Source organism: Salminus brasiliensis, chromosome 3 (assembly GCF_030463535.1).
Source record: "Salminus brasiliensis chromosome 3, fSalBra1.hap2, whole genome shotgun sequence".
NCBI classification, from domain to species: domain Eukaryota; kingdom Metazoa; phylum Chordata; class Actinopteri; order Characiformes; family Bryconidae; genus Salminus; species Salminus brasiliensis.
In genome coordinates this window covers 39,976,463-39,991,249 of record NC_132880.1, presented here as the reverse complement: position 1 = coordinate 39,991,249, position 14,787 = coordinate 39,976,463, and the positions used below count along the sequence as shown (strand labels likewise).

General features: G+C 39.4%; 1 protein-coding gene across 1 annotated transcript in view; it reads left to right on the top strand.

Moving 5' to 3' along the window:
* The first annotated feature begins 10,256 nt into the window (after positions 1–10,256).
* slc25a13 (solute carrier family 25 member 13) overlaps positions 10,257–14,787 on the top strand; it is a 46,924-nt gene continuing 42,393 nt past the window's right edge. Inside the window, exons 1-3 of the mRNA XM_072676124.1 lie at positions 10,257–10,337; positions 12,360–12,410; positions 13,154–13,296. Coding sequence (XP_072532225.1) covers positions 10,326–10,337; positions 12,360–12,410; positions 13,154–13,296 — 206 coding nt within the window. The 5' untranslated portion in view covers positions 10,257–10,325. The remainder of the gene's footprint in view (positions 10,338–12,359; positions 12,411–13,153; positions 13,297–14,787) is intronic.

Genomic DNA, 14,787 nt, shown 5'->3' with positions numbered 1-14,787 from the left:
CACCAAACCTTGAGTAAAAAAAAAAAAATTAAAAAAAAAAGACTCACGGGGGCAACTGCTCACCAGCGGCCCGTCACCACCACCCACGGCTCCCTGTCCACACCTGCACTCGCCCTCGCCAAAGTAAACACAGATAATAAGGTGTAATTACTTTAAAAATAATAATGAGAGCCCTCCATGTGACAATGGTTGGCCTGTTTATTGAGGGATGAAAATAACTTCTTAAGACACAGATGAGGGCTACCCCCATCAGGAGACCCCGAAAGGCCATGGCTATCAGTGCATGCATGTGTTAACCTCGTTGCCCACCCCTCACAGCACTGTATGGAGTGTACACATGAGGGAGAATCCCTTTTTCTGACTTTAGCTCTTTCATTTTTTGTGTATTTCTCCGCCAAGCACACAGAGTACAACATCAATGTGAAGGCCTATCATGGCACTTGGAAATGTTACCATGACTGAAATGACTGTTGGAACGCGATGCCTATTCGCTGTCGTTTAGAGGTGATCGACATTTATAGAGACTTGACATGTTCTCACACAGAAACAACGCGATGGGTTAGTTTTTTTCTTACGGCGTCGGCAGAGGTTGAGTCCCTATGAAAACCGAGTCTCTGCTTTTGTGTCATTTTGGATTAAAGGCTGTGTTTTTCTGGCCTGCAGGTTAGGAAATTCGCCTCTGTGGCACTGGAAAAATACGCCTAACAGGGCTAATGCATGAAGCCTGGATGATTTGAGCAAAACTGCCACTTTGATATACAGCACGGGGAGTGTTCTTCAGCGAGATTAAGTGAAAGACAATACGGCTCAAGCTGTCCAGGGCAAAACACAGGCTGATATGAAGGACTATTTCATGGTCCACTTTTCTTGTATACTTATAACACTGATCGAACTGCACTGGCACAAGAAATATGCTTGTAGTAGCGCTGCATTGGGGTGTTTTCATTTGTTTACAGCCCTCCTGCAATAAACATTAAACCATAGGCCCATTGTTACAACGCTATTGCTGTAATTTAACGATTACTACCTGTTCAATCTTCAACAAAGATCACACTACATCTTTGTGTTATATTTTAAGGCAGCCCATTTAATAGAGTTTAATAGCAGTTACGCTAATGCTACCGCAATTGCCTAGGGCTGATAATTAGACAGAGAAATTAAACAGTGACATTATACCAGCATGTGCCACCATGGCTAATGGTCACTTAACACTATTATAGTACAAAATGTTTAAATTACAACTTCAGTAGAATGCCATTGCCGTTCAGACATGGAGTATCACCTAGCTGTTTCAATATAATTAGATGCTGCAAACACACCGGCTCAATAGACCTGAGCTTATACTGTCATTATACTAGGAATAGTCATTGGCTTGAATGGATTTTGTAGGATGTCAAAGTTTTTTGTTTTTTTTTGTTTTTTTTTGTTTTTTTTAATGTGACGTCCTCAGCTCCCCACTGTGTCCACATTCAGATAGTGATACCCAGCAATTACGGTTTGCGTTTTTGTTATTTTTTATTTTTTTTCCCTTACTCCATTTCCCCCCTCCCAGTATGTTAAGCATGCCCTCCATATCAAGCCATCCCACTGCACTTAATAGCCTTGGACAGTCAGGGAAGAAAAATTAACAGAACAATTTAAGCACATCAAGGCTTGGTGGGGCAATTAAGCACTCTTGATGTTATCCTCGCTAGTGAATTACCAGTGCTCTGATAATTGTAATTAATTAATCATCTCACTCGCTCATGTGCTAGCGTTTATGCGAGAACTGCAAGGTAGACTGTGGATGACCTCTCAGGTGTGATGTACTCCTTTTCTTTTTCCAGAACAATTCATGTTATGGTTCTGGGTAGCCCTGTGGTGTCTTCATAGTTATTTGCTGCCCTACTGAACAGAATTAAATTAAGGTTTATTTCATGGTTCTAGTGTTTTATGTCAACACTGGGTGGTACTAAAACGTAGGAACTAAAAAGGGCTCTCTGTGGCAATGTCATAGAGGAACCTATTTTGGTTTCCCCAAGAACCATCCAATGGTATGGGTAAACACAGCAGTTAAGGGTGGGAAAATAGTTGAGCCAGACATTAAAATAGGATCTAGCATAGTTGTATGCAAGTTGTATGCAAAGGTCTTGGCACCCCTGTCCAAATTATATGCTTTTTCAGTTTTCTATGGAAAACTTACCATGACACACATGTTTATGGCATATTTTCTGCAAATTAAAGAGCAAATTCTATTTACTTGCTGAATGTATCCTACTGAGAGAATAACACATAACCTGCGAAACACACATAATCTGTTTTTATTTTTTTTCACCAATATATAATATTAATATGTAAAAATAGTGTGTTCTCTGTTAAGGATGTGTAACCTTCTTTCCTATCTAAAATCTAAAAACACAAAAGTAATTTGCCCATACAGTGATCATAAAATGACAAATGCAAATGGTTCTTTAAAAGTATGCAAAAACAGTGAAAAACAAAAATGGAGATACAAGAAAAATAAACAGACCGACCATAACATTAGCACCACTGACAGGTGAAATGAAAAACATTGATTATCATCATCTACAGTGGCATCTGTCAAGGGGTAGGATATACATATTAAGCAGTAAGTAAACAGTCAGTTCTTCAAGGTGATGTGTTGGAAGCAGGTAAAATGGGCAAATGCAAGAAGTGAAGCTACTTTGACAAAGGCCAGATTGCAATTGCTAGGTGACTGGGTCAGAGCATCTCCAAAACATAAGGTGGGTCTTGTGGGGTGTTCTTAGTGTGCAGTGGTCAGTACCTACCCAAAATGGTACAAGGTAGGACAAACTGAAGTGAACTGTCGAAAGGCTCACTGATGTGCTCCACCTCACAACTTGGCGTCAGATACTACAGGATAGAGCTGTTTCGGGACCTGCACAATATTTAAAACATGATTTTAATGTTCTGGCTGATTAATGAACATATGATTGGCTGACATTGAATTATATTTATCATAATGTGATATTAAGAACAAACATATCAAATACAAATGTATTTCTCAATTTGTCTAAGTTTTAGTTGAAACCCAGATTAGATGGGGAAACCTACAGACAATGTGCAGGTTATGTTCACATTCAACTAATCTAACACTACTTCTGCTGATGCATAAATTCTGTAGCTGGAAAAATCATGACGTTTGCTGTAGAAATCAACAATAAAGATGCATAAACAATCTTTGTGCAATCACATCTTGGCACCCTGAACTCAAATCAAATCAAATCAATTCATGAGGTCCCTAGAGAGTACCACCCATAACAGCAGGCTCCGGCATGCAGACGGCGTGTAATGCATGAGTAAATAAAATGTGCATCCCAACTGAGAGCAGGAGGATCCTGTAGAACAATGTGGCATTGGGCTTTGCGCGCCTGGGAGGCCTTGGCGCAGGCACAGAGAATGGTACGAGCTCAACAAGGAAACAATTAATCATGTGTGAGTGGCTGTCTGCTAACAAGACAACAACAATGTTCCAAATCTCTCCCTGAGGCAGGATTCAAATCCAGAAAACTGTTCAGGCACGCGGCCCCTCACACACACGCACCCCCCACCCCCAACACACACACACAAATGCATTAACACATGCAGACACACACATGCAGGTGCTTAACACTGTACCAGGCTGTGAAAAAGTGCATCGTATCGGGATCTTTGAAGTGGCTGCATTGCTTTATGGTGTCTTTTCACGTCACACGTTGCTCGATCGTGCCGCTGTACACGTTCAATAAAAGATAAATGGTCCATTCATGCTGCACTTTCTGACTCGCAATGCCAACATGGGAAAACTAAAATCTCACGTTAATCAACTTCATTCTGGGCGCAGAGTATGGATTGATGAGCTCTTTTCTTTCTGTTTTGGGAAAATTTCATCCTTAATTTAGACATGTGTCCTCTGAGTGGCAAGCCCCCTTGAATTGAGTCAAAGCAGGCGACGCCTCCCGAAATGGGATGGAAAATGTGCATTTTCTTTCGTACCGCTGGTCTAGGGAGTGGGGAATTAAAGAAATACATAAGCAAACAAAGAGCTGGTGTGTGTTTCAGGATGGGGCGTCTGGCCGGCATCACCCCAGCTGTCAGAATGAGAAGTGACACAGGTTACTGGAGGTCTCCCGGCTGCGGAACACTGTTCCTGCTTGGTGGTGGAGAAAGAGCTTTGAATCACCGAATCACTGCGCCGTGCTCACATGTTCTTTGGATAAGAGAAGCAACATGTGGGATTTCAGTTTTTTCTGATATATAGCTCAAATGATTTCATGCAGTATCACTTCATTAAAGTGTCACTGTGATCCATAAATATTCTCTGATATATATTTATTGTCAAAGTCATGTAAAAACCTTATATCTCACACAATGGCAACTTTACAGGAGAAGGAAGATGTCAGTGAAAGATTTTATTTCAAGCCATTTTAAAGCATTTCTATTGGCACATTCATCATGAAATATGGACACAATGTAAAGAACAACAGTCCGTCAAGAAGTGAAAGACAACAAAAATAGAGATGTTACAAACGGCAATATACCCCCCCTCATATATATATATATATATATATATATATATATATATATATATATATATATATAAACACACACACACATATATATATATATATATATATATATGCTTACCTAAAAAGAACAATGGTAATGAAATATTATAAATCTTTAACTAAAGTCAACGTAACATTTTTTTTCTAAGTAAATTTAGGAGCAATTTTATTGGTTCTAGGAAGTGTAAATTGTGAGTATGACGTTTTTGTAAGTGGAAGGTAAAATAAAAATAAATATTAAAATAAAACTTAAAAATGATTCAAATGACAGGGCTACTGATCTTAATACACATTTATTAATCTCAGTGATTTTGTACTATTAAATTCTTTCTCATTCACTTCACAGATCACACACTCAACAAATGGGAATTTGTAATTGCGATTCTCTGCAACTTTTAATGATTTCTGAATTAACCTGCCTGTTTCCACTACTAGGCTGTGGGATCTGCAGATCTGTCACCATGGTGGTATATCTTCAGGAAGGGGAAAAGGAAAAGACTTAAAGATTTGCCGGTGTACTCGCTTTGTTCAAAGACGAGCCAGTCTGATCATTTCCCACAATGCTGTTGAGCGGCCCCTGTGATCAGCAATTATGAGAATGAGCAGGAATTTGAGGGGCAAGCGTGCAGGCTGAGGGAACAGAATAGCCAAGAGGCTTTCTCTCTCCCTCTCTGGTCTCTGGTCAGCATGCCTGGGCTCAGTGTCTGTGGGCAGCATCTGGCTCCATTTAGCCAGGCTTGTGGAAAGGGGGTACCCCGCGTCCTCTCGGGTTGCAGGTTTTTCAGTGTGGGCTCTTGTTTTTTTGGAAAGGGCTAAAGCCTGCTGGTCTGGACCTTCTCAAAGCGCCCCAGCGCATCCGCCCATCCCTCCAGAGGGGCAATTTCGGCCCATCCCAGATGCCCCTCAGCATGTTTAGTGTAGCTCTTCATTTGAACTGAAAGATGTTGAACAGATTCATTCAGAAGCCGCTCTCCTTAAGCTTTTTGAAGAGAGGAGTGGGTGGGCGTCAGCGAGCGGGGGTACAAGTGTGCGTGCCCATGTGCTTTGTATGCGAGTGTGCGTATGGGCAGACGGTACCGGCCAAACATGCAGAGTGAATAGCATCAGTGTGGTGATGCAGTGGTGATGCTAGGCAGTCCTCCCCATCACCCTCTCCCTGTGGCTCTGAAAGGCCTCAGTCAATCTGCTCCCAGGTCAGGTTTTAGCAAATGATCTATCTGAGCAGAAGCACTGCTCGCTGGATTGATTCATATTTAATCATTGACTACTGTCAAAGCTGTTTACCGCTGTGCGCGCTGAAGGAAAGCCAGAGTAAGTTTGACTTGTTAAGTAAGTCGGCAGGATGTTATTCAAACAGAGATCTATTTTCATGTAAACAAAAATAATCTGTCAAAGGTTGTTATACCTATTTAGTTTACATCAGTGCCACATCTCTTCCCAGCACTACACTGGACTCTTTTCAATTCAATCAACAGCATTACATTTTGTGTTGGTGTGTGTATATATATATATATATATATATATATATATATATATAGTGCAAATTATGTGTCTTGCTATCCCTTCCTGCTGTGACACTGAGAATTTCCCCACTGCGGGACTAATAAAGGATTATCTTATCTTATTTATGTATATGTATATACATTCTGAGCAAAAAAAATACATTTTGTGTTTAAATGTAATGTTTGTATATAATGTTAAGTCTATGTATTTATTTATACAGTATATACACACATATTGTGTATATATGTGTGTTAACACACATACATACACACACACACACACGTATATATATATATATATTCCCTCCTTGTCTTCTGAATGTCACTATATGCATACACAAATTGCATTATGGTTATATATACAATGTGTGTGTGTGTGTGTGTGTGTGTGTGTAAATTTGTGTATATAGTCTTAATGCAGTCCACAAAATGCTTTTGGTGACATTCTGGGCAGAATAAAATAAAACAGTCTCCATTCAATTCAGCACATGGATTTGTATATAGACTGGCATAGGGTGATATTCGGGGCAGAATAAAATAATATATTTTAAACAAATTGGCCTAAATTGTAGCGAATATGAGAAATTTACATTGTATATTTTTCAGAACAGCATGAAAAGATTGTAATAATTTTTTTTTTTTTTTAAGTTTAGCAATTCGTTGAAGCCTTAAATATGCCAGACAGTCTGTATGACCATTATAACCACATATGTTGTATTATTTGACCCAACATAAGATCCTTTTGTGATCTGATACATGGACCACAAACCTTTCCATCTTGATTAGTCACACTGCTGGTGCTTTACACCTGTTTAAACATAAATGTCCAGAGGGATACTGGTTGTATACATGTTGACAAATAGTTGTATGGCATACATATGAATGTATAACTCGCATTAAAAGAATCCCTAGAACATTTGTGGTGTCGTTAATCTAATAAAGACATTGTAATTGTAAAAAAAAGTAGGACATGACAAAATTTCAAAGAACAACAAAAAGTTAAATGATGTCAGTCATTTTCATCAGTAGCCCACTTGAAAAGCAACTATTAACCTGTCAACATGTCAAAGAGACACAACTTTTCTGAACCACGTCTCCATGGCTCTGTTACTTTAAATAGAGGGTATTTAACCCCCAGGACCTCTGAGGTCCCTAGTTGCAGACTATTAATAGAGTCTCCGGCAAAGAGCAACAAAGTGGACTAATCATTTGTTTTCAAGAGGTTCTATTTTTGAGGAGTGGACTTTAAACTAAAAATAGAGACATCACCTTCTTACAAGATGCATGTGTTCCTAGAGGAGAGGGCTGACCCCCAGGCAAAGACATGTCAAGGGTCTTCCAGGTCTATCAACATTATCCACTGAGAAGAACTGGACCACAGTGCAGTCAGGTTAGGCTTCTCACATTTCTCTAATCACGCCAACATGCCTAAGAAAGAGATAAAGAAAATCAGCTTTTCTTTTTCTAGCAAGCAAGCAGTTTTTCTTCATGCCTACTGCACTGATTCATTTTTCAACAGCACATACAGGAAAAAAACAGCAACAATAACTGTCGATGACACATAAATGCCACTGCGAAACAACCCATACAGTAGAAAAGTCTTGGAAATGTCAGAGTCTGTTTGGTCTACTCCAAGTCAAAATATGAATTATAAAAAAGACCTTAAATGCAGGTTTATGGAATTCATTAGTTCATAAACATTACTTCAAGGTATATTACCCAATAAAGGATCAAGCAGGTACTATCAATATTTTGGGGGGTTGAGGAAGCCCCAGTGAAGCCCATTTTTAGAGGCAGAGGAAACCTGCTGTGAAAAATACTGTGGTTCATGCTGCTGCTGCAGGAACCCAAGAAGCCACCAGCAAAAAGCTATGAATTATTTTGAGCGCACAAATGCATTTTCTTTGAAGACCATCTACCATTAGAGACCTTTTGCTCCCTTCAAAATTGTTTTTATGCTGTGGGTAATGTTAACCTTTGCTTTTGTAGTCATGGAATTCACTTTTTTCCCCATCACAAAGCAAATAGCAGTGGGAATGGCTCAAAATAAAAGTAGAGGAACCTTTTAGAAGAAAGGAAGTGATGGGAAAGGAAGACTAGAATCAAAGATTTTGCATTAGCTACAGCCCGGGGACTAGAATGGCTAGAAATCCATTCTTCCTCTGGAAGAATGCTGTTGTGGTTTTGGGATGGCAGTGTTCTAGATAATTCTACCAATTCAGTACACTGAGAAAATCAGTAAAGGTGTACACTGCTTTGTATTTGATATTTGCTGTAATAGATGTATAGGTGGTGTATACAGTACTGTATCTACAATCTTATCCAGAATATTCTCTGCTGACAAACCCACTCATTTGTGCCTTCAGAATTTATTCAACCCTCTTAACCGCTATTTGTGTTACTGTCTTTCATTTTCATGCTTTTTCATTCATGCATCTAGCCCATCTTGCATGTACATACTTTAAAGTCATTTTTTCATGAACAACTCAAGTAATAATATAACCCAATTTTAGCTTGCAGTCTATGTTTTTGCCTGTTTTGTGCCATGGATGGTATTGTATATATATATATTGTATATGTATTTGATATATGTATGCTTCCACATGTACTATAGGCCCAAAAGTGTCCAAACACCCCTTCTAGTAAGTGAATTCTTCTTTAAGATTCACCCATTGCTGAGACAGGTGTTCAGCTGCACTTACACAGCTTGTGTAATTTTCACAGAAAAGCACCACCAATAGAATGGGAGGCTCCGGGGCTGGACATTAGCCTAAGGTCACAATGCCTAATAGCAAGTCACAGTACCAAACATTACTAATGGTCTGAATGCATTCAGAAGTCACTCAATGTTCCACCATCTCTCTGCCTGTCTATCTACCTATCTATATCTATATATATATATATATTTGTCCAAATGTTTGTAGACACCCAGTAAAATAAATGCATTCAGCTACTTAAAGTTGCACCTGTACAGTATTTGCAAAGTATTGCCAATAGAATAGGACCCTTTGGAGAAGATAAACATAAACCTATTGGCACCACAGCAAATGCCAGACGTGGGTTAGAGAGGTATAAAGCCCCCTGCATTGAGCTGTGGAGCAGTGGAACTGTGTTCCCTGTAATGACTGAGCTCCATCCAATACTTGTGGGACGAGTTAGGGAGTTGGGGATGAGGTGGGGTGTTCAACATCCTGACCTCAGTAACCCTCTTGTCGCTGAATGCGATCAAATCCTCAAAGCAATGTTCCCAAATCTAGTAGAAAGCCTTTCCTTGACAGAAGCGACTTCCCTTGGTTTTGAAAGAAACAATTAATGAGCAGGTGTCCCAAAACTTTTTTTGTCTATATAATGTGTATCATCAGGGTTTTGTAGCTGACCATCCGGTTCAAAATACTGCTCATGTGTCAACTTTCAGTGCATACTGCTTTTGATTGTTGCTGGTACGATGGCTGAAGGAATAGGCAACGGGAGTGCTGCAACATCTCAGCTACAGTGTTTAACATCTTCATTTAATGAAGATTTGCCTCTACTGTAGGTATTAGAAAAACTGACACCATGTAGGAATTAGTAGGAAGCCTTGCCTGGATAGTAGAGACAGTTACTCCAACAAAAGCACAATAAAGTCTTCATAATACCCTTGAATTAGGAACAATTAATAAGAAACAATAAATGGACATGTGTCCCAATACATTTGTCCATATAGTATATGTGACTGATTTGGGAATTTGGCAAAAAATTGGGCCACGAAGCCAGAGAGGATGTGCCAGGCCAGCATGAGGGAAAGTGCATTAACAGTGTGACAGCATATGTGACAACAATGTGTTCAGTCATTTTCACAGATTACACCTCCATGATATATCTTTAGATTTACAACATGACGAGCTAAGTATTTGACTGCCTTTATTAAAATCATGCCAAAAGGACCTTTGAGACAAGCATTTTGAGTGTGACTTGCACGTAATCCAGCTGTTTAGTGTTCGTATATTACGTCCCTATCATCAACTCGTTAAAACAACTTACTTTATCCATGTTAAAGTACATTCAGCTCCTCAGTACAGCCAAGCAAAGGTCCTATGCTTGGACATGTCCTGCAGCTGCAGCTGCTTCCTATAGACTGACTATGTCTGAAGTGGCGCGAATCACCCGCAGCCTCCAGCTTCTCCAGCCTCACGGCCGCATCCCGCACGTGATCTCCATGGAAACGTCATCGCGTATAGGAAGTCATCCTGTTGCTATAGCTGCGCGCTAGCTGAGCATGGCAGCGAAGGTAAGCTCTCTTCTCACCAAGAACGACCCTTAACGTTACTTTCCCTTGTCACAGGATGGGGGTACATACCTGTCCAGATCCGTGAAGGATGAGTTATATCAGACACACACTCACGCAAGATCCTGGCCCCGAGAGGGCAGTGAGATTAGCTGGTCACCTTCACCACGCAGGAGCCGGCAAAATGGCTAGCTCGTTAGCCTACCAGCTAGCTAATGTCCGAGGTGAAAGCTAACTTAGCCTTTCTCAATGACATTTGGGACACCGGCTGTCAGCTAAGCCACCAAAGCGGCGAACTTTCATTCACTTTGATTCAGTTTCTCTAGACACGCTAGATTTGCTTAAATGTGCGCTGAGAGGGTCTGTGTTGGGTAAGGACCAGTCATGAAGTTAGTGAGGGGGTTGACTTTACTGAGGTTAGCGTTATAGTGCTAGCTTTTAACGGGCTCTTCAAAATTCTGTACTGTCAGATTGCATCGTGCTGAGCTGGGCGAAGCGAGTCGACCTGTGGCACAACGCTTATAGATGGGTTTGCTAATGGTCTCTGCGGTGGCTCTTATCTTTAAGGGATTTGCTTGCCGTCCTTTCTGTGGTCAAACTGCTGTTCATTTCCACTAAACCACAGAAGCCAGTCTTTATCTTTACAGTTAGAATGGGACCAAACAGATCTATATTTCTGTCTGTCTGTCTGTCTATCCAGCTGTCTGTCTGAATGTCTGTCTATACTGATATCTATCAGTTTGTCTGTCTATCTGTCCATCTATCTATCTATATGTCTGTCTATCCATCTGTCTGTCTGTCTGCCTGTCTATCTGTCTGTATAGGTCTGTCTGTCTATCCATCTATATGTATGTCTGTCTGTCTATCCATCTGTCTGCCTGTCTATCCATCTGTCTGCCTGTCTATCTGTCTGTCTGCCTGTCTATCTGTCTATCTATCTATCTGTCTGTATAGGTCTGTCTATCCATCCATCCATCCATCCACATCCATCCATCCATCCATCCTTCCATCCATCCATCCATGTCTATATATGTTTCTTCTGTTATTTTCCAGTCAGTCGAGTTTCAGTGCATTTTAATTTCTTTTGCTTTACTAAAGCATCCACAATTATTCACGTTAATGCTAAACTACCCACTGCTGTGCTTTGTGTGTGGATAATCTCTGACCATTAGTCATTGCAACTCCCACCAAAAGGAACCTTTCAATTTATTTTTGTAAAACTGTATTTTTCTGCTTTGGAAAAATAGATGTGTATCAGTGAGTAAGACCTTGCATACAAAGTCACATTTACACCTCACTACATGTCCAAAGTATTTAGACAATCCTGTAATGCTTTATTTTTTAAAATATGGATAATAACCATAAGACAATTGCACTCTTTGTGGTATTTCACTGATTCAGCAAACTGCACTGGATTACGTTGTTTGAGTTGGTAAAATAAAGTTGTCATGCTGCTCCTTTAACTGTGGTGTTTCTACAGTATAATTTAATTTAATTTGCACAAAACTGTACTGTGTTAAGTGTCCTCTCTCTGGAAATCAAGCCATTTCCACACAAACAACGTGCATGTTATTTTTTGGAATTAAGTCACACACCTGTGATAGTAACCTGCGATGTATCTTGTATAAAATATTTACAATATATTGCCCAAAACTACTTCTAATTAGTCAGCTTCTTTAAGGTGCACCTTTTGCTGACGCTTGTTTTGTGTGATAGAGAGCACATATTTAGGATGAGTTCATGATGGCATTTATAATCTAGATCTAATCATTCAGCATTAGTACCTGAGAATTAATGGTCTTGTGAATGTAATCACATCCTAACAGCAATGTTCCAGCATCTAGTTGAATGCCTTTTCAGATCAGTAACATTGCTGTTTTCAAACATTTGGACATTTAATGTAGCCAGAAATATTACACAGAAGTGATCAGTAGCTGAAGGCAACCGTATAAAAAGTTTGAAAAAACAGGACCAAAAATACAATGTTGCAAATGTCTGTGATTAAGTGTTTGCTTATTTTGACAGGTAGTTGTAAAAAGGGCTGACCCTGCAGAGCTCAGATCCATTTTCCTGAAGGTAAGTTTGGGCCCTGCTTGTCCACTGGGCTAAAGATCGAAGCACTGAATATGATGAATATGATATCACTGGACTGATAACTGGTTTATAGTGGGTGAATGAGCTGTCATTGGGTTTCTATAGCGTGTGTACAGTATTAGTGTTAGCCTCCACTTGGTTCTAAATGTTTTCTAACATTTTTATATATTATATTCTATTTTCATGTTCCACTGTTAAATAGCTCCACCTTCAGACTCTAAACTTTTGAGAACGTCTACACTGCTGCCAGCTTGGAATAATGTCCGGTAGTGGTGCCTTGAAGACACCAGATGGTGCTTTGAACATCGTGGTTAAAACAAAGAATTGAAACTAAATTAGGCTTTAAATATGCCTGATTAATAAAAAAATGCATATGACATCCCTATTATCTCGCTAGTTTATATTTTAATGTTATGTTGTAAAAAATCAGTCTACTTAAATGATTAATAAGCACATATTACTTTTGTTGTTGTTTAGGGTATTACAGTATTACAGCTATCAACTATGCAATAAAATGAAATCTTCTTGCTTTACATTTTGAACTATATTTTATAGAATGCTGGCTAGCAGTAAGCTCCATACATCATTAAAAGTCTAAGGAACTAGTAATCAAACAACAGGCAATGGTAGAAAAAGAGAAGTATAATCATTTATTGACAAAAGTGATTATTGTTTTGTTGCTGAAGCATCATTTAAGTTGTATGTTTTTTTTTTTGTCTTTACAGTATGCCAGTATTGAGAAAAATGGTGAACACTACATGTCTCCAGAGGACTTTGTGTCCAGGTTTCTCCATGCACATACAGACATCAAGCTATCCAACGAAGCAACAGCTTTGCTGGCAGGTGTTGTGAACCAGACTAAAAATGGGTTGGTGTTGGTCCCTTCATTTTATTTCAATCTAAATAGAATAAGGTCGACTTTACAATTGATTTTGTTTGTAAAATAGACATTTATTCATGTTATATTTAAAAACAAGGTCTAGAAATCCAAAAAGAAATTTGAAAATAGTCCTAAGTCTGTAATTGCAATATCTTTTTTTGTTCTATTAGTCACTAAAAAGTTCAAGTTGATCCCATGACTCACATATTTGCTGATATTTGCCCCATGGTTTTAAATGCTTTTTTAAGTGAATGTACAAATTTCAAATTCTGAGGTTTTTAATGTTTCTCAGTGTAATCCATGACCCCTTGTTTTATAACAGTGTGCACTATACACAGCGGTTATAAACAAAGCTTTTGTTGTCTGATGGTTTGGGATAATGCAGCTGTATCTTCCTATTTTTTTTTTATCCTGTGCTAGAATAAAGGGTCAGAAGTCTTAATGCACAACGCTGCACTCAGGTGCAGATCCATTCAGTAGGCCGATTCCACCCCTTTTACATTAATATGTATGTTTTTAATGATACATAATGATGGCCAATGAAATGTTAGGGTAAGTCAAAAAGATTGTGCGTTGCCATGGCAACCACCTGGGCTGTGGCGTGCAGAGTGCATGTGGTCATGCTGCACACATTATTGAGGCTGCTTTAAACAGGGAGAGGCACACATGCTCTGTAATTGCCTGTGCCATTCAGCTGCCGTGCATTGTGTGACTTTGGGGCTGGATAAATGGCTGCATCACAGCTATTAAGGGATAACTATTAGAGAATCATGGCTTGAGCTCTGTATCTGAACCTCATTTGGTTATTTGTAGGGGTTCGAATAATAATGGGAAGATTGTTGGATTAAATCAAACAAAGGAAAAAAATCTTTACACAGATTCTCCTGACAGTTTTGCATTTTATGCTACTTTATGTGTTTATAATAGACATATTGAGTGTAATAGCTGCATGTGGGTGTTTTTTTTATCATTTTTGATAATAATTGTTTGTATTGATATTGTCATATGTGTAATTTATTAGGATGCTAGAGACTAGGAGAGCCATGTATATAGTGAACATAGTAAACATTATGGCCATATCAATAACTAAGTGTGAAATGGCACCTAAAGCTTTACACAGATGAGGCAAACATTAAGATAAGATGCTGATGTTCGTCCGCATGCCCCTAAAACAGCTCACTAAACAAGATCCATGAAGGTGCCTGTAGTACAGCATCTGGCTCTAAGAGGTTCCTTTTACTCTGTCACTTGCAAGATCTGGTGCAGATCCAGGCAGTGCATCCCACAGGTATAAGGCACACACGTCCCCAACCATCCATCAAGTGAGGTGAAATAAAACAGGAACTCCTCAGACCCTTCTTATTCCATTCCACTGTAGGCACCTTTGACGGTGGACAGGGGTTAGCATGGGCACTCTGACTTGTCTACAGGTAGACAGATTCCTCCCATAACCATCATTAAAACATTTCTGAGACTTGT